The following is an 18,785-nucleotide window of genomic DNA, read 5'->3' as shown; positions in this document are numbered from 1 at the left end:
CTCTCAGTCATTTTAACTCTTAGCTAAATCTGCTACTGTAAAATTTCTCCAATTTTTGGTTACATGGTATGTTAAAGTTACATTCAGAAAAAAAATAATATATGATGAATAGATGTTCTAAGGTTATTACAAACTTAATGTTACAGCTGGTGATGCTAAGCAACCTACTGCCTTGACAGAATAAAGATAACCAAGTGATTTACCATTTATTAAAGCCTCTATTAATGATTTATTAATGTTTTATTAACTATTTATCAAGGCAACCTTAATAAAAAGGATGTCTTGCTTCACAGTATCTTTCTAGTTTCTGCATTTATACAAACCTGATCAAACTCTCTCATCTAGGAAGTCAGTAATGCATGAGGGGCAGCCACATTTTGTGTGTGATGCACACTGAATTAGAAAACATCTTTACCCGTTTCATCTTTGAGGAAAAGGCTAAGGAGAGAATGAATATATAGATATATACTTATGCATGTACAAGCAAATGACTATAAAGCCTAAAGGAACACAAAGGCAATAAACCTACAGGTTGTTTTTTATTCATATTCCTTATGAAGGAATGGAAAATTTGCACGAGCAGTTGGGAATATCCTGACCAGTAATCTGGCCTGTTTTATACTGTGACCAAGGCTTCCTGAGAGAGAGATTTCAATATATTGTCAGTACTGACAATATACATGACAGATAAATTAATGGATATGCATTTCATGATCATGTTTCACCACTTAAAAAAAGTTCTCAGAATCAAAGGGTTACTGCAGCTTTTTTTCCTCTAAGGGGAAAAAGAAGATTTCAGTGATGGCCTGATGGCTTCCAAAAAAAGTCAGTTTTCCTGTCAGATTTCCTGGTATGAATGTTAAGGCAGGAAATCTTCTACTCACATGAATGTTTTAGCAAATTTATTACCAGTGGCTAGTGCCCAATACATATTTTTGGAGGAACACTGTGGCTGCATCTGCAATGATGCCTTTGTCATACTATAATTTATCTTGCTGCTGTACCAAAAACTACCAGAAAGCCACTTGGAAATACAGAGTGTACATGCATGAGTTTACTATTGAAAAGCTAGAGTTCATTCTACAAAAAGAAACCATCTCCCTGACCATAATCTAAAAACACAGCGTTCACCTTGTGAACCTTGTGGGTTTTAGCAAAGACAAAAAATAAGTTCTCTTTGCCCAAATGGGGAGTGGGATGTATTCCACATCCTCCCATGGTAAATTAATATTCCTTTCCTTATTAACAAGAAGGGGAAGGATAGACAAAAATTATACTCAGTGAAAATGAATACAGAAATTGCTTTAGAAGCCAATAGGAGCTGCCTATAAATTTTACAATATATGTTTTCCTTTCCTACATTGTTAACATTTGGAAATCCACAAAAAGTGATAGCAATATGGACATTTTCTTTTTCTGTTGAGCTTCTCAATACTCTCTGACTCCTGTATACCTTACACTTTTCAATATATTTTTTCTCATTCTGGAACTTTTATAACTAATAATACTCATATTCTTTGCTTAGAGCATTTAGAAGACAATAAAAAAATAGCAAATCATGACTGATGTACTTACTGTTCTAAACAATCTTGTGTATGTGAAGAAAAACAATGCTCTATTACAGTCAGAGGTGTGTCAGCTCAAAAGGTTGTTTTAGGGGGAGAATAATGAAGCTACAACACGTGAACCCACCACTGGATTTCCAATTTAACATCTCCGACACAATCCTAAAAGTAACCACAGCCTATCCAATAGTGTGTCTACACTGTCAAATAGTTTAGTTCCCTGCTGAGTCCTGGGCCCCAGATGGTCCCCACTGTGCATACAGTTCATTCCCAAAGCTCCTTTGTGAAACAAGTTGGATACTTCTCTACAAGGTGGATTGGGGTAATTTTCCTCAGGGTCCACCTCAGGAAGATTATACAGACAAAAAACTGTCCTGAGTGTGGCTCACACTGCCCAGGCCAGTCCTTCAATTCGATCCCATGCACGTTTTGTGCCCTTGAGCACCTTCTCACAGGTTCTTGGTATGTTCGGCAACATGCAGCACAACCCCCTTATGTTTCTACTATAGAAGCATCATACAGTGAACTGCAATAAAACAAGAGGTCTCTAGCTGCTGGATCTCTACTCTTGTCAGGCTTAGGCTACCTGTACAAAAGTGTGGGAAGGACATAATGTTTCATTATGTTTCACAGAACATAATCAGCAAAGTAGAATCACACAGTGTAAAAATATTAAAACAGGAGCTTACAGGAAGGACATGGGAGAGCTCTCTCGACAAGTTTTATATGATGAGACAGAATTAAGAGTTCTATGGAAAAGGAAGGCCTAAGAAATCATGAAATCAAAGGCAGATGCATCCTGAGTGATGATTGCCTCTCTGACCCACACTGTCTTTGTCTTAGACCATTCCCTAAGTTTTTAGTGAAAGTCTGAGAGATGAGCAGGAGCCAGTGTTGTCTTTCTGACAAGCCATGAGTCTTCAGAGAGCCCAAAGACAGGCATGTACTGATCAGCAGTAATGGCACTGAAGTAATTCCCCTTCCCATATGAGAGAGGAAGGAGGCATCTTCTATATGTGAAGAGCATGTTTGGTTTGTTAAGGTTAGGCCATAATGGTTGCATGCAAGGAGAGCATGATCAAAGCTTGGAAGTTTTGCCAAGCACATGTGAGATGCTGGGCTGTATGAGATATTCCTATTTCCATAGAACTGTTTTTCTGGACAGACCTACTCATGGGTCAGGAACAGGGAAATGCCAGAAATGGTCAGACTGCAGGACCTGCTCATATGGGATGCTGGCAGATAGTGGTCAGTGCTGTGTCTTTCACAGAGCCCTTCAGGAGCACCAAAGCAATCATGGGGGTAAAATCCTGATCCTCCATAATTGATGATTCTCTGCTGTGCTGAGATCCTATCCATTTAATACTGCATCCAGAACTGGACATTCAGTTAACGCCATCTAACATCAGTTTCAGAGGCCTAAAAGTTAACGATACACTCACAGATATTGAGGAATTTGTCAGGTGTACTAAACCTACATCCAGAAAGCCAGGCATCCTTCATTTCTCACTCTTTGTAACTAAACTAATGACTTTGTTGCCCAATATACAGAGTCTTGCTGGGAACAGTATGGCCAACGCAATGCCTTCTGTTCTTGGCAGCTCCTCATCCTCACTGAGATGCACAGCCATACCCCATTTTATTTATTCAAATCAATACTTGTTGGTAACCATCTCCAGGGATGGCACATCTAATTTTCATGAGAGCCTCAAGACATAGGAAGTATGCATTGAACTGTTAAATACAACATAACATCCTGGCAGTAAAACAGTATAATATAAACAAAGGCACAATAAGTAATAAAAAGCTAATTTTTTCAAAAGTTACTAATACAAACATATAATTTCATCTCTGCAATTTTAAAAACATTGGCAACATTTATCCAAGTAAATAAGCAACTGTGTTTTGAAACTATTCACTGCTGGCACTTGTTTAAGGAAATCTGGTAATTTGTTCCATCCATCCTGAGCTTCACAAGCAAAAAAGCATGTCTTGAGTTGCCTGTTTTCTTCTCTGAAACTTAGGGTTCACACCAAGAGGAGAGCAGAACTATAATTTACAGTTACAAAACAAGACTGCACCAACCCTGAGGCACTCCACTGTGCACATTTATGCAATACATTACACCATCTCCTTTACGTTGCCAGATGTAATCAATTCATCTTTTTTTTTTCATAGAAAATACAAGAGGGAATTATGCAGTCACATGACAAGACCTTATCCATGTAATTTATTACAAAACACATTTAATTTCTGGAGCCACTTATGCCAATGTCATGGAAAAAGAAAATCTCCAAATTCAATAGCAGGCAAAATTAAATTACTGAACTACCAAACTTCTCATTCTGTAAGCTTAGCACAGAAACTGTGCAAGCTTTACACTGTGCACTAAATTTTATGCCCATGTAACCAGCATATAATCCATATCCTGACAAAATTATGAAACTGAGTCTAAAAACATCAGGAATTTGAAAGCAGCAACTTGTACCAGAAGATACCCACTTCAGTCTTAATACAGGAGCATCAATTATCTGAAATAGCACATAGGGGAAAATAAGAAACCAGGTTAGGCAACTTGTTGGAGTTTAAAGCTGAATTCTTTGGTGTAAGCCATTATTTGTTTTTATTAAAATTGGCCTCCAAGTTGTTTCTTGTCAAATACAAAGAAATGAAGCCACCACACACTGCTGTACAATACACATTGAAATGTTTCACAAAAGCTGGGTTTTTTTGCCTTCAAAACCAGGACTCTGCCAGATCTCTTTTATTCTGCTTACCACACAAGCAGTAATGCTGCATGGGTTTTCCTGAGTGGCTGTGCCAAGGTAGCATTTCTTTTCAATGTTGAGTGTTTCCTCTTACATGGTCTCATCAGCACCTCAACTGTAATGCCATTAAAACAGTAATCTGAGGCTGAAGTGAAGACACAGTGAGAACCTAGAAAAGCTCAAACCTGCCCTTACAGAAGTTTTCCTTTTTCTCCACTTTCTTTGCTTCATCTGTGTGATGCCCTCCCTACACACATCCCACTCGAAAACTTGCTTCTCCCTTAGTGTATGAAGAGTGCGCTCATCCCTGCTGAGTATGATTATCTTCTCAGTGCTATATCAGAGACTGTAAATGCTTTGAGGGCAAGGACTGTCTCATTTTTTGTCTTACACAATGCCTAGGGCACTGGTGGAACTTCTGAGTATTGGCTGGAAACTGGGAACAGTGAATACTGGCTGGAAAATCCTGGGTGGACAATATAACCAGCCTGATCAGCATTCAGTGAGCCCTGGATGGACAGAAAACTTTAAACTGAAGCCTGATCATTGGATCCTTTAATTTGGGAGCCTGGTTTTTTATAAGTTTAAAAACTTAGCATGTTTGCCAAAAAATATACTATGGGTTCTGTCTGGCTTGTAACAAAAAGGGAGAGTACATCGTGCCTCTCACACTCAACCCTTTAATCCTCTTCTCTTACAGAAAGAGCTAAGCAGCCACCTGAAACCCTATCATGCAACCTGGCATCTATTATTTTAGCCTTTGGAAAAGAACAAACACTTAAATCTGGATTTTCTTTTCCTCACTTGTGCCTTGAAGCAGGTCTGTTCCTGCATCTGTGTGTCCTGTAAATCATGCCAACACTCTCCTTTGATCCACTCCTGCTAAACTAGCAGGTGTAGAAAAAATGGATGTATGTTATAGAAGATGTTTTGATACAACATATACTTCTTTGGCATGTCAGTCTTACCCAAATAAGCTAGCTTAAAGAGTAAAGAAAACTGAAGCCAAAATATGCGGAGGTCTTTTTTTGATCTCCCTTAAGGTATGGAGGCTTCAGAATATTTCTGGTAGACAGATTCCCACTGTCACATGCAGGCATTTGGTTCCTAGCTCGTTCTTTCTTACAAAGCTGGTAAATCTGAGGTTGGAAACATTACATACTCCGAACTGCCACTGAGATGCATGGCAGCTGAGGATTCTCAGTCCCACACAGAGCAGTCCTAAATGTCTGAAATCAGCATGCTCAGACTACACAACAGATTAATAGAACCTCCTCCCATGCCTGCATTTTTTAAAATATTCTGACAAGAAACTAACTCCTAAAAACAGAGCTGAAAGAGGGCAAAGTCCATAACCTTCCTGTCTCCAAACACGACACTACTTTTTTTCCCACAGGAAAACCAGTGAATAGGACACAAAAGCCAAAGCACTAAAATGCAGTAACTTTGGTGCTCCAGCATTTAAAAATTTGTTATCTACATGAAGAGACAATGACACGTATTGCCTTTGCTGCTTCTAGATGGCTAAAAAGGAATAGCAAACTGTTCATTAGTAATAGTTTATCAGGGGTCGTATGAGCAATCTGGAACACACTTGGAGCAAGTCCAAGAAAAGACCACCCAGTAGATCCATGGTTGCTAGCTAGCTCTGAGCAGTTAGTGCTATTTGCAACTCCAGCTGGTGTCAAACACTGACAATTACCAGTTACCATAGGAAGACAAACTGGAATAAACCTGCCAAAGAATACTTTTTTTTTTTTTCTTTCCCCCGTACAAAGTGCAATGTAGATGTAGCATCATGTTCAAGCAATTACCAAAAGGAGTTGTTGATCTCACTTTGCTGGAGAGATACACAGGCTAGATACAGTAATGCAGCATTCTTTTTGAAGGGTAACTTGTGTTGTAAGTGAAAGACACTATAAAATGACAATATTGCTGCAAAAGAAGACAGGATAATACATTTAGTCAAATTCCCAGTCTAAGCCTTTTTAAAGAGCACAAGCAGTTAGTGTAACATTCCTTAGGGTTCCTGTATCCTTTAAAACGTGATAGCTTTCTTGTAGTTTACACTCACCGTATTAAGAAAAATGGTAATGAGGAGATCATGACAATTTATTTTAAAAGCAACAATGACTCAATTGCCTAGAAAAAAAGGAGTACTATTTTCATGGAAAGAAGCCTCCAGTGAACACCTCACTCTTGAAGCTGTGTTCTTTGTTTTTGTCTGAACTTAGGAATGACAAGGGACTGTCAAAAAAAAATCTGAGCACCAGTTTTCATTTGATTGGTACAGCACTCCCTTTTCAGATAAACTGGCAGCTCAGACGTCTTATTGAAAAGATTAGGGACTCAAGAGGTTAGAAATTATAAAATACTGGAATAAGTGGGAAGGGATTAATTGACTTGATAAAAAAAAAAAAAAAAAAAAAAGTAAAATCACTACTGTGAATGTTCTTCTACAAACCGAACACCAAGTTTGTGGTTTGTTTTTTTTTCTGAGGCTCAGAAGAATATTTTAAAGGTTACTGTACCTTGGGGTATACAAACAATGTATTCTTTAGCAGGATGTACTCATGGCAAAGAAATTAATGGACTACAAAGCCCAAAGGGGCCTTTAACACTCAGTGCACATGCAATAAATCTTATCAGAAGATCTCAAAGCATTCCTAACAAGAGGCCAGTACCCCCCATTTTCCAGCTTGGCTCCAGAGATGAAATTTGGTCCATGCCTTAAATCTACCACTCAATCAGCAGCAAATGCCATAAACACTACCATGCCCATTTGTTGGTTTTGGTTTGTTTTATTTTGTGGGGTTTTTTTCTGATTAGCAACCCATGCAAATCTCCTAAGTCCATGTTCTTCCTGTTTCACCATGCAAAGTGGTAGTAGGTGTTATTTCCACCTCCCTACTAGTTTAGGCATTGCACAGAAATTTGGAATACAGGAAATATTACAAGAGCTGTCAACTGTTTAGAACAGGGTTTCTAGTGACATCCACACCAGAGCCCTTGCCCTAGGAGCCCTGGAAGGCAATACAGAAACACTTGCTGCAGGTAGAATGAACAAACATAAATCCAGGCACTTAGGTCTGAACTTCAGATTCATGTCTGTAGTCAGTTTTTATCTCTTGTCTCTGAACAATGGTCAACAAACACCTCAACACCTTGAACTAATAAAACAATCTTCCTTTTCAATGCTACAGCCTGAAATGTTCTTCAGCTGATTTCTGCAAGGCCAGGTGCCTGTAAGACTGCTTTTAAATCAAAAGGAAATGTGAGAAATTCCTTGGCAAAAAAATATCATTTTGGTTAGATTTTCTAGCTACCCAAACAAATTGTTACACAGCTGACATAAATTAACATTGCAGGATCTACAGGCTAATTAAACAAATGTGACAATTTTACTGTGACAATTTGAAAATGCTCAAAAGCTCCTCCAATACACAATGTGCATTCTCCTCAAATGTGTATTAAAACTCATGTTCTATATTAAGAAATTGAAAGGAACTTATGTATTCAATAAAAAACACAATCATAAGCACATTTTGAAATATATAGCTAAAATAGATGGGAAGTTCATAAGGTTTCTCAGCACATTAAATTCAATGACACACTTTCTTTAAAGAAATGTTAGAAATCCTCCATAGAAATGGATAAGCCACAGTATGTAGTATAATTTTAAATATCTGATTGAACCTTGCTTTTGCATAATTCTAACACCAGTAATTCCAGCTAAGGACCTCAATGCATTTTGCCAGCAACTAATTTATCTTCCTGCCATGATGGCAGTATGGGTGAGGTTCAATTTCCCCATTTCATAGCAGGGGACGCTGTGGACTGAAGGGGCATCTCAAGGTTACACAGGAAGATTAAAGGTAGGATGGTTTATGTATTCAAACATTTATTCAAAGAGATGGCAAAATGGACCGTATCAGTCTTTTGCTGGCAGGTGTGAAGTGGTGTATTCTGAACTTTGACAGCTGAAACAATCTCAACAGGTAAGAAGGAAGACACCTTCAGAAAGGACTCCACTGACTAAACATATGACCAAATTATCCTTCACAGTCCCACCAGCTTCTTCAGCAGTGCTGACTTATGAGGAGGCTTCCTACCAGAACTTAAAACTCACAAGACATGCCCTCAGGGCTGCAAAAACAGAGCCCTTCCCTTTCCCAAGATAAAGAGCCACAGAAGACGCTACAGTCTTCATAATTTCAAACCAGAATTGTTTCCAAAGCATGCATTCATTTCAGAAAGCCTAACTCGATTTTAATGTTTTCAGAGTTTTCAGTCTGTGCCTAAAGCAATTTGTTATGTAGAGTACACATTAGTAATCTATTTAAATGAAAGGTAACATTGCTAGCAGTTTAAACACTCAATGCCCATACTTAACCATGTTTCATTTTGACAGGACACAATGAAATAACAGAAATTATTAATCTGAGACCAGAGGAATATTCTGCTACCTATATTTCAAAATAGGACTAGATATTTTGGCTTAATACTTTGGCAGTAAGATGTAAGTGGATTACAGGAGCTTCAGCTGGCTTTTCTGCTTGACTGCCCAGCATACTGTGTCAGTGGTTGTTCTTACCAGTCATTTTGGAGTGAGCAGCAGTACTCCAGGACAGGCACACAACAAGCTTTGAAGTGCCTCATCATGTTTTTATACAACATAAGTTTGTTCAGCCTATGAGATCCTTAAGGGAGGATACCTGGTACAGCTAAGGCCAGACATGAAAACAGCGTAGAAGTGTTTAAAATATTCCATCGAGTTCAGCACTTGGGGCCTTTTTTGTTCACGGGAGCATACAAAAGGTCAAAGTTGATCTGACATCCCAGATTCCTTGGGTCTGTTTTCTCTCGCACTTTCACTCAGAGATAAGGGAGTTAGTCTTTGTTTACAATGATGAAAAGGGACAGGAAGTCAGGTCCCATGGGTCTGCAAATCAGGAGTAGGAGTCTTAGGCTTTTGTGATACTCAACTACAAGACATCATCAATGCATTTTCCCACCTTTTCCACTTTCACTTCCAGTTATTTCTGGAACTATGAAACTTAGAGGTATTTGAAAAAGCAGCATGTGAAGTGACCAAAGCTTTCAAGTGCTGCACCTGATCTTCCGCAGAAGCTGCAAAACCTATCTTTTCCTCCAAGACAATGACTTTGCTTGAACTACTTTCTTCTTTCAAGTGGCTTTGAAAAAATTGTTTTCTATATCGTCATAATATAGCATGATTTTTATCATAACACAGTACTGAATCAAGAGTGAGGATGCTAGTATGTAACACACTGCAGTACATAGTGGATCATTTCTGAGGTGACTGTCAATGAAGAAGAGAAACTTAAAGTGCCTGGTTTTGGTGCAAAAGAGATGCTGAAGAGCTTGGAAAACAGATAAGAACTAACATTTTTTCATTCAGTCATTAATTTCTCATGAGAGTGCTTTCATTCTCAGAAGCAGTAATATGTGTTCAAACCCTTGAGATGTCAGCTCACTTTACAGTAATTTTAGTAGCAATGGTAAATCTGGCAATGATAGCAGAATTATATAATACTACTGAAATCAGCAATAATTCAATTTGGCAGTACAAACATATATGCTAAAATAATGTGGTTAAGGAGATAAGAAAACAGAATTGAATAGTGGTTTCAAAATAGGTGCACTGCAATCTCTCTTTCTTTTCCTGAATACCTTTTGTAATCTTTTTTTATTGTTACAGTGTAGACAGGCTGCAATAGACCCACATAATGATCAGATTTTACATTTTCAAGTTCTTTGCTAAATAATTTCTTTAATACTGCTATGAAAATAAAAGCTTTATTCTATAAATGTACTTGCAGGCTGGAATCAGACCTTGCTTGTCTGTCCTGACAAAGGTCTAATCTTTTGCTGCCTTACATCTTGAAGAGGCATTTATCCCTGTAACAGGCAGGTGCAAACCCCCACCTTTTGAATACAGGAAACACTGTACACCCACACACATCTGTCAGATCAGACAGTCAGCCTTTTCTCCCCAGCACCTCCCCAACAGCATGAAGTCTGCTTTGCGTTGATCTGGCAGCACAAAGCAGATTTATAGTATATAATCTAGATCACAAGTGAATTCCTCTCATACCTAACCTGTGTCATGCCAGCAGTGCAACAGTGGCCCACAAAACCAACCACATAAGTTAAGTACTTGAGCTTTGACTCATGCCAATCTCCTACTCACCCAGCCTAAAGTTAGCTCTGAGTTTTCTACCTTATGTACCTTCAAGTTAATATAGACCACTTTGGGATAATGTTCCTGAGGTGCCTTGCTCATGGGTGGCACCACAATGTTGTCACTGAAAGCTGAATGGCTAAAACCTTGAATCATCCTTTTCTGCTGCATCCAGGTGTAACTCACAGCGGCCAAGGTAAGCCTCTGTGTTAAGGGTCTGCTCTACACTGGGAAGACCTAAGGCTGCATTCTTCAACTCCCAAAGAGCCTTTTGCACTTCAAGCCTACATCAGGCTGTCATCAATACTCCAACCATTGATCTCACCATGTCTGCATGTACAGAATGCTGGGAAATCGCTTCTATTAACTTTCCTGGAATTATTGCTGAATGATCGTGGTGGTACTGAGAAGAGAACTGAGCTGATCACCTACCAAAGCAGGAATGGACTGTTGTCAAAGAACTACTCAGCAAATCCATTTTCTGGAGTAGACTACATCTAGAAAGTCATCAGAGCAAAGGACTAGTTGATGCTTTCATGTGTACCTGAAGTGACTCAAGGGTAACTCCTTTTTATTTAATAACAGCGGCAGCAATGGAAGTGGAGCTGCTGCCAATTTATACGAGTGTGGGAGGAAGAAGAATTCAATGAACTGAAATGAGATCAGAGGTCAGTGGAATTACCCTTTGATTTATTTTGATGTGAGAGAAGAAACTGTTTCTGCCTCCATTGAGAAAATGCTGATAAAAAGCTGAAAATGCAACGGCTTGGAAATTGTTAAGAAATTAATTGGTTTTATCCATCCAAATCTTCATGTATACAAGCAAAGTCTAAAGAACAAAAAATCCTGCAGTTGTAACACACTGCCTTTTTCAAAGCAAGCTATTACCTGCTCTTTACACGCTTCCAAAGGCTGCATGCCAGACAAGGGACAAAGGCCACAGATACACATTTACAAGCGGGTTAACTTTTCAATCCATTTTTTCATTTCAATAGAAATAATAAATCACCTTATCCTGGAGAAAGAAGCAGCTTGACACAAAACATACGGTGCCAGGCTATTTTTATAGCACACCTAAGACATATAGGGATTCATTTATTTACTCAGCTATTTAAAAGTGGCTACTCTTACTCATTCTCTGGACAGCTAAATGCCAGGTTGCTAAGTTACTGTTACTTGACATCATCTCCTCCCCAACGTGTTCCCACATTTGACAGGTTCACATGATTTACTAGGCCAGTCGGCTCGTTATTCACTTGTTCAATGACGTCTGGATAATCATTTTAAATTCACATCATGTCCTCCCCAGCAAGTCCCCAGATTCCACATGAAAAATATTTAAAGTGCCTGTCAGCTACTAAGTGCATTTGTAACCACACTGGACAGCGTACCTGTATTTTTCAAATTACAATTATTATAATTAGGTTTAGCACCATTCTTCAATGTTGGTTTGTATTTTAGGAGAGAAAAACAATTACTGAGGGGCAAATAATGGGCTCTATCTGTTATAGTCCAATTTTGCTCTGTGAACAACTCACCTCAGCTATGGATGATACATATTCAATCTGTTAGTGCTTTCAATTGGCATGAGGAAGGTAATACTACACATAATTTGTCCAGTCAAGGGCATTTTCACCTGCTGATCAATTTACATATTCTCCAATGTCATTAAACGTGAGCTTGTCATCAGAAGAACAGAAGACCACACAAATTATAGACTTTGCTCATTTAACTCCACTCATTTTTATACTAATTACAATCTGAATTATATTTATGATATGTTTTTCTTCCAGACTAGAAAGCTTTAAACTAATATCATAGCTGTCCACATAACATCCAAAGTCCATGTAGTTACTTGATACCTTGCTACAGAGAATATGCACCTACAGGAATTCTTTTGTTCCTCTAAGCAGGGACATTTTTTAGACAGAAGTGCCTGCCCAGATGGTTAGCAACACACACAAAAGTTTTATGTGTACAGACTAGAGTCTCACTTCTGCAGGATTATGTCTAATTGATTGCCCAAAGTTTGAATACACACTACAAGTCCTCAAGAAAAATGTAGTTAAATAAAATTCCTTTTTTTTCTCATGTAATGCTGCATGCTTATCACCTCTTTACCCAGAGGTAAACCAATGCTCTATAGGCAGAAAAAGGATTGCTGCTAGTTCACACCCCTTGTCACACCTACACACACCCTGTGTCACACCTACACACACCCCTGTGCCAGCATGACAGTTCTCATAACCTGCAATGACAGCAACACACGCTGATGTAAAGCACTGGTGCCAGTGCAAACAGCTTCAGAGTACAGGTTTTAAACGTCAGTTCTCCCACCTTGTCTGCACTTTGCATCACAACGTTTCAATGAACTCATTTTTCAATGGCTGCTCATAGCAAGCGATAAATTAATTTAAATCCATGCTAATAAAATGTGAATTAGACACACACACAGTGTTGATTGCTTGTCTTCCACGTTATCCACACTTTCCAAGCCATTATGTTGGCTTAAACAAAATGAACCACATTTTGGAACATAAAAAGGTGTACTGACCACCAGTGTATTCATCTTTCACTTTAGTATTATCAATCTGTATTAAATGCAAATCTCGTGTACCACCTTTACAGCTTGGCCTTAGTTGAAGTGATTTTTTAATTATTAATATTTTTAACACCCTTCTCACAGCCATCCTGGTTAGAAAAGCAAAACCAACAGGAGACTGGTCTGCCATTAACCTTTGTCTGTAGTATCAGGAACAGTCCTTAAAGCATTTACACATGATGACATAAGTGGCTAAGTGTTTCAGGAAATCTGAAGGATTGTGAAATTTTGTCTCTGAAGACTCAGGGGTCCGAATGGAAGTCTGAATGGAAGTCTGAAAGTATCTGCCAGGGCTGGGATCTTAATCTAGATTCTCCAATTACAAATGACTGTTGAAAACAAGGGTCATCCTTTCCTCTGGAACAGAGGGCCTGAATGCCCTGACATAGGGCTTCCATAGGGAGCCCTAAGACTTGATTTTGACCACTGATTGACATCACAAGCTCTTACTTATTTTCTCTCCATTGCCTATCAAATAAAATATGATACTCTACATGCATTCAAAACACATTTCCTCCTATCTTATTCAACATTGTAAATTTGAGAATGTCATTGACAAAACTCAAGTACTTCAACGTCCACACATGCTTCAGCACTATATGAAGTTGAAAGACTAAAATGCTGCCACTGAAGGCAACCAGTTGGGACTGAGGCTTGCTTGGCTTTTGATGGGCAGTTCTAGAAGCCACTCTGTGATCTGCTGCTTTCACAGACTCAGGGTCTTGATGGCAGCCAACAACCTGCTTGCAGACAGGTTACAAGAAGGCTGCAGACAGCCTGTCAGCTCCCAGCACTGCCTAACACCACACCAGAGGCATACTAAGCCACCCTCATCGTATAAGCACTCTAATCTACCCAGCTGCACATGTGGGGAGGAAGTGTGCACCCCAAACAAATAATGGCTTAGGTTCCATGCTCACCTGCAGCGTGCTGAGCACAGGTGGTTTCATACACTCAGAAGGTTTCTGGCTATGCCTGTGGCTATAGCTGACAGGTTTGCCCCAGAGCTGGATGGCAAGGCTGGACATGGGGGTTGCCTCCAGGCACCTGCACCCAGCAGTCAAGAAAGATCTGTTGGCTTACATCCCTTTTTTGGGTGCCCATTATATGCTCTTGTGAGCCAGATCCCCAGAGACATGGAAACCTGCTGGATCCCTGCTCTGTCTAGCCCAAGAGTCTCCCCAGTTTTAACAGCTGAGTGGTGGCAGGAGATGCTGCTGTGGCTGCAGGGACTCTGCAGTTCATCCCCATCCTCTGAAGACAAGAGATAGTCATGCACCATTCTCAGCAGATTTCAGAAGGAAGCCCGGGACATTCTGCCTTTGTTTATTGACTCAAATTACAGTCATGGAGTAGGAAATAGGATCACCTCTTCTTGATTAGAAAAAAGACATTTCTGCTACTTCTGATTTATATGCACTGTTCCCACATTAAAACTGTCACCTGGATGATTGATCCCTGAAATTTGCTACATCACATTTCCTTTTGATGCTGTTTACCGAAAACAACTGCTTTCCCCAGCTAACAAGTAATTCATTCTAACTATAGTAATGAAGCTAATTGAAATATATAAACAGGGAAAGAAGACATTTTAAATGTGCCAGGTATTTCACACAGCCTTTCAACATTTTCTTTGCTTTTGCTCCCTTAGTGTTTAATGGGTAATAAACCCCTGCTCACTTTGAAGGTTGAAACTAAATGTTATTTATTTCCTTCCATTCACTGCTGCTGGGTGCACATGCAGATGCACACCCCTCTGTTACTGCAGGTCTGCATGTGCACTCTTGCCTGCTGGTTCAACATACTTCTGCAGCAACACTGCCAACCCAAAAGGACACTGATAACATCCCAAGACAGGAACAAGTTTCCTAAACTATTTAACTCTGGATTGCAATGAATACTGAGAAGTCTATTTTATAAATAAGAATAACTCCATGCCTTTGCAAGCAAGATGGCCTGATTGATATACATTATTTCAGGTCTAGATTAGTTTGCACCAGTTGTTCCTAGTGATAAGGACATGGCTGGTAAAAATTCCCACTGAAATTTTATCCCCTCTACACCAAGAACCAGCAGGTTGGCTGGCAATCCCAGGGAGGTAGCTGTGACAGATGGGAAACTCAACCCACAGGGATAAAAATCTAAATTCCAAACAGGGTCTGGTGGGTTGTAAAACTACTCCCAAACAAATCTCACTGCTACACCAAAATTGGGTTGTCTGAAGAAAAACCCATCTTACACTTAGAGTAAGGCAGATGTACACATAGACAACTTGTGCACACTCCCCATTTTCTTGTTACATGATCTTGCTGAAATTAAACTATGCTCAGTTTGCAGTGGTTGTTTTAATTTTCTGTATTCAACCACAGACCAAAACTACCAGAAAAAAATGTCTGTAGGTCTTTAACAAAACCGTGAAAGATGAGCAACTGTAGTCTGGAGGAAAAAGAAGGAAGACTATAGGTCAGTCTGTGAGTGGAAAAAATAAGGTGACTCCATCTCAGGGGAGGAGAGAAATGTGTCCTGGAGAGACTCACAGAGACTGAGAGCTTAAAAAAAGAACAGGAATGTGTGTGAATCCTCATCGAGACAGGCTGACAGACGCAGAGTATTAGGTGAACTGACCTTACTCACTAAGAAGAGCCCTGGGCCTACCACTTCCCTGTGTCTCTTTAATACAGACCCACTAATATGCTGTTTACCTACAGTGTTAAAGACAGCTATATAACCCTTCTCCATGAAAGATGAAACGGCAGCACTGCCATTATACAAAAGATATAAAAGCAAGGGGTATTACTCACCCGTAATATTTCTTCCACACAGCTGGAGTCATTGGGAAGGGTAACCTAGGTTTAAAGAAAAACAGAAATGTTTAGTCAGGTGCTGGATGCAAAGTTCAGCAACTACAACCACACAGGTGAACAGCTAACAAGCAACTGCCTCTGATGAGTGCTATATCCACATTTGCTGCCTACCAAATTTTCCAGTTCAGATCAACATAAATCATCAGCAGGACCCATTTTGTCAAAAGTTGTTTTTTTCTTCCGTGCTGCTTTGTGCTACTAACAACATTTTTGAAGCAATAAAGTACTCTGATTTCCTCACAGTTGAGAACTGGCACTAGAATTGCCTGAAACTTCTGTAATTGAAGAAGATCCCACTGTTACTCCTATCAACAGCCTTCAGAGAGAAGGCGAGGTTTGGTTTAACTTGCTGCCTGCTGCAGCGAAGGACAGAGGTGATAACAGTTAGGAGAAAGCTGTTATCATCAACTATCTTATCCTACAGCTTAATAGGCTAACAGCCAAGACAGCTCTTAAAACTTAAACATACACTGTAGTAAAATACTGGTTGGACTATAAGGGTGGCTGCTGATTTTATTGTCCCTCACTTCACCCACCTGTTGCAGGTTAAGTATCTTCTGAAGATTGAAGAGCACACAGGAATTCACCTCGAGAGGCTTGACAGATATTCCTTCTCCCCTTAGAAAGATGTGATGTACCCATACACACTACCATAACCCCTACACATACAGTAGTGCCCTTAATGTCTTCCAATTTAAAACACTAATTTAAATATTTGTAGCATTTACAACAATTCCTCATTCCAAGGTCATGAAAGAGCACAAAGTCTCTAAATACCGCAAATAACGACCTAAACAGGCAGACATGACCTGTAGATACAACCATTTTGTAGCACTTGCAGGTAGTTATGATGGGTCCTTCTCATGGGGGTACAGCCAAAGAGACAATATTCTGGAAGGTACCACACAGGTGAGTACTTCATACCATAACTATTCAGTGAGGCTTTTCTGCCCGACACTTCTACCTTATTGCCTTTGGTAACTACTTTGGTAAAACAGACTCATGATTAAACTTAATCCCTGTCATCCTAACCTGCTTGACCAAATGCACTGACCATGCCTTTCCTCCTATAATTCAGCCAGCACAGAGCTTCAAGAATAAATCCACACGGCTACAGAAGCAAAAAACCAGAAAGACCTACTAGATCACCAAGTTCATGCTCTGCTAATGTAGCACATTTCCCCCGCATCTTCTAGAATTGCAGCTACTCTGACCCAAAACCTGTGGGAAAATGGGTCTCCCAGGAGCAGTGTTGTAAACTATTTGGTCTGCCCTTTTTTGGTGGTAACTGTTAAAATTTTGCTTTTGGTATCACCCCCATCTTTCTGTAGAGCTCTTCCCACTAGTCTAAGTAATTAATTACTTCCCTTCACACTTAAATCATGCGCACACATGCAGAATTATAATCTTCTTTTCTCAAATGTTGTATGTTCACCTTTTACCTTCTTTCCTGATAAGCAAGATTTGCCATTCCTTTGGTTTATTTCATCACTCTTCTCTGAATTTCCAGTAGTTCATCAATATCTTGGTAAGTACTCAAGTGAATATGACTACACTGCAGGGATATTAGTGATTTTTATCTATTTCAGCAACTCTAGATTATAATTTTCCATGTTATCACTTAAAAACATCCAACTGATCAAAAAAAGAGCCTTACCTTTTACCTCCATTTCTATTCAGCTCAAATTCTACCTAACAAACCTAGGCTGAGACCTTCCAGTGGATAGTCAGCAGTGAGTGCAACAGGCATGCAATCCACCCTCATACAGCATGACTTGATATTCCAGCACTTCACTGGCCTTCCTTCATCCTCTTACTTTTCACTGAAATAACTATTTCCCCTCTCAATAATCTGTGATTATTAGTAATCTTTCCCCTCTTTGTTAATCTGTGTTTTCCATACCTCATACCAAGTCTCCATTCAGCAAGGAATATAGCTAACTTTAAGAAAAAGATTAGCAAGCATGGGTATTACTGCACTGTGCAGTGGGATACATGTGTCTCTAACACACTCTTGATTTTTTTCATTGAAAAATCAGGATGTCAGAATACAAGAAAACAAAACAATACTCCCCCAGTAAGCTTGCAGTGTACACACCAACCAAAAAATCTCTCACAGCAGTAACAGTAGCAGCCCAAAATCCAGATGAGTGACTCAGACTGGGAAGACTGAGTACAGCAGAGATACAGAAGTCTTCTCTTTATTTAACACCCCTCTCTGCCATTACACGTCATTTTCAATGGTTAGCTGAGATACCATATTTGTTTAGAAATGCCTTAATTGTGATAATTGTGTCCCTGACTATTAACACAAGGCAGAACATGTTCTTACTTGTTTCACAGTCCTCTCTCAATTCACAGTGCCATGTAAGTTTATGTTACTTCAGAACTAATGATGATAACAATAAACATACCATTTTACTTTAATAAAGCCCACTATATATCATGCAATCACAATCAGCTTCTGCTGGCAGCACTCGCTAATAACTTTAAATACTCATGCATGAATTTAATTGTGTTAATGACAAAGAAGATTTTAATGGCTTGACAGAACTTTTGTTCCCTTTGGCATTGCTTTGTTTTGAATCACTGGTATTAAAGTAATGCAAGATGTCAAAGTGCTGTGATTGTCATATAGGGAGATCCAAGTAGGAGCTTGCACAAAGAGGAAAACATTTAGATTGATGCAAACATTAAAAGAATAATTATTACAACATGGCTATCAGAGAGAAGATCAATGTAACAGTCTTCCAGTACATTACTATTAATGGATTCATAAGA

At 39.3% G+C, this 18,785-nt stretch overlaps 1 protein-coding gene across 4 annotated transcripts in view; it reads right to left on the bottom strand.

The window, feature by feature from the left end:
* AFF2 (ALF transcription elongation factor 2) overlaps positions 1–18,785 on the bottom strand; it is a 334,526-nt gene that overhangs the window by 137,597 nt on the left and 178,144 nt on the right. For all 4 annotated transcript variants that reach the window (XM_051630068.1, XM_051630071.1, XM_051630069.1 and 1 more), the window contains exon 4: positions 15,942–15,986. In XM_051630068.1, the coding sequence (XP_051486028.1) occupies positions 15,942–15,986 (45 nt within the window). The remainder of the gene's footprint in view (positions 1–15,941; positions 15,987–18,785) is intronic.

This window comes from Apus apus, chromosome 12 (genome assembly GCF_020740795.1).
Source record: "Apus apus isolate bApuApu2 chromosome 12, bApuApu2.pri.cur, whole genome shotgun sequence".
Taxonomy (NCBI): Eukaryota; Metazoa; Chordata; class Aves; order Apodiformes; family Apodidae; genus Apus; species Apus apus.
This window is presented reverse-complemented; position numbering and strand designations above follow the sequence as displayed.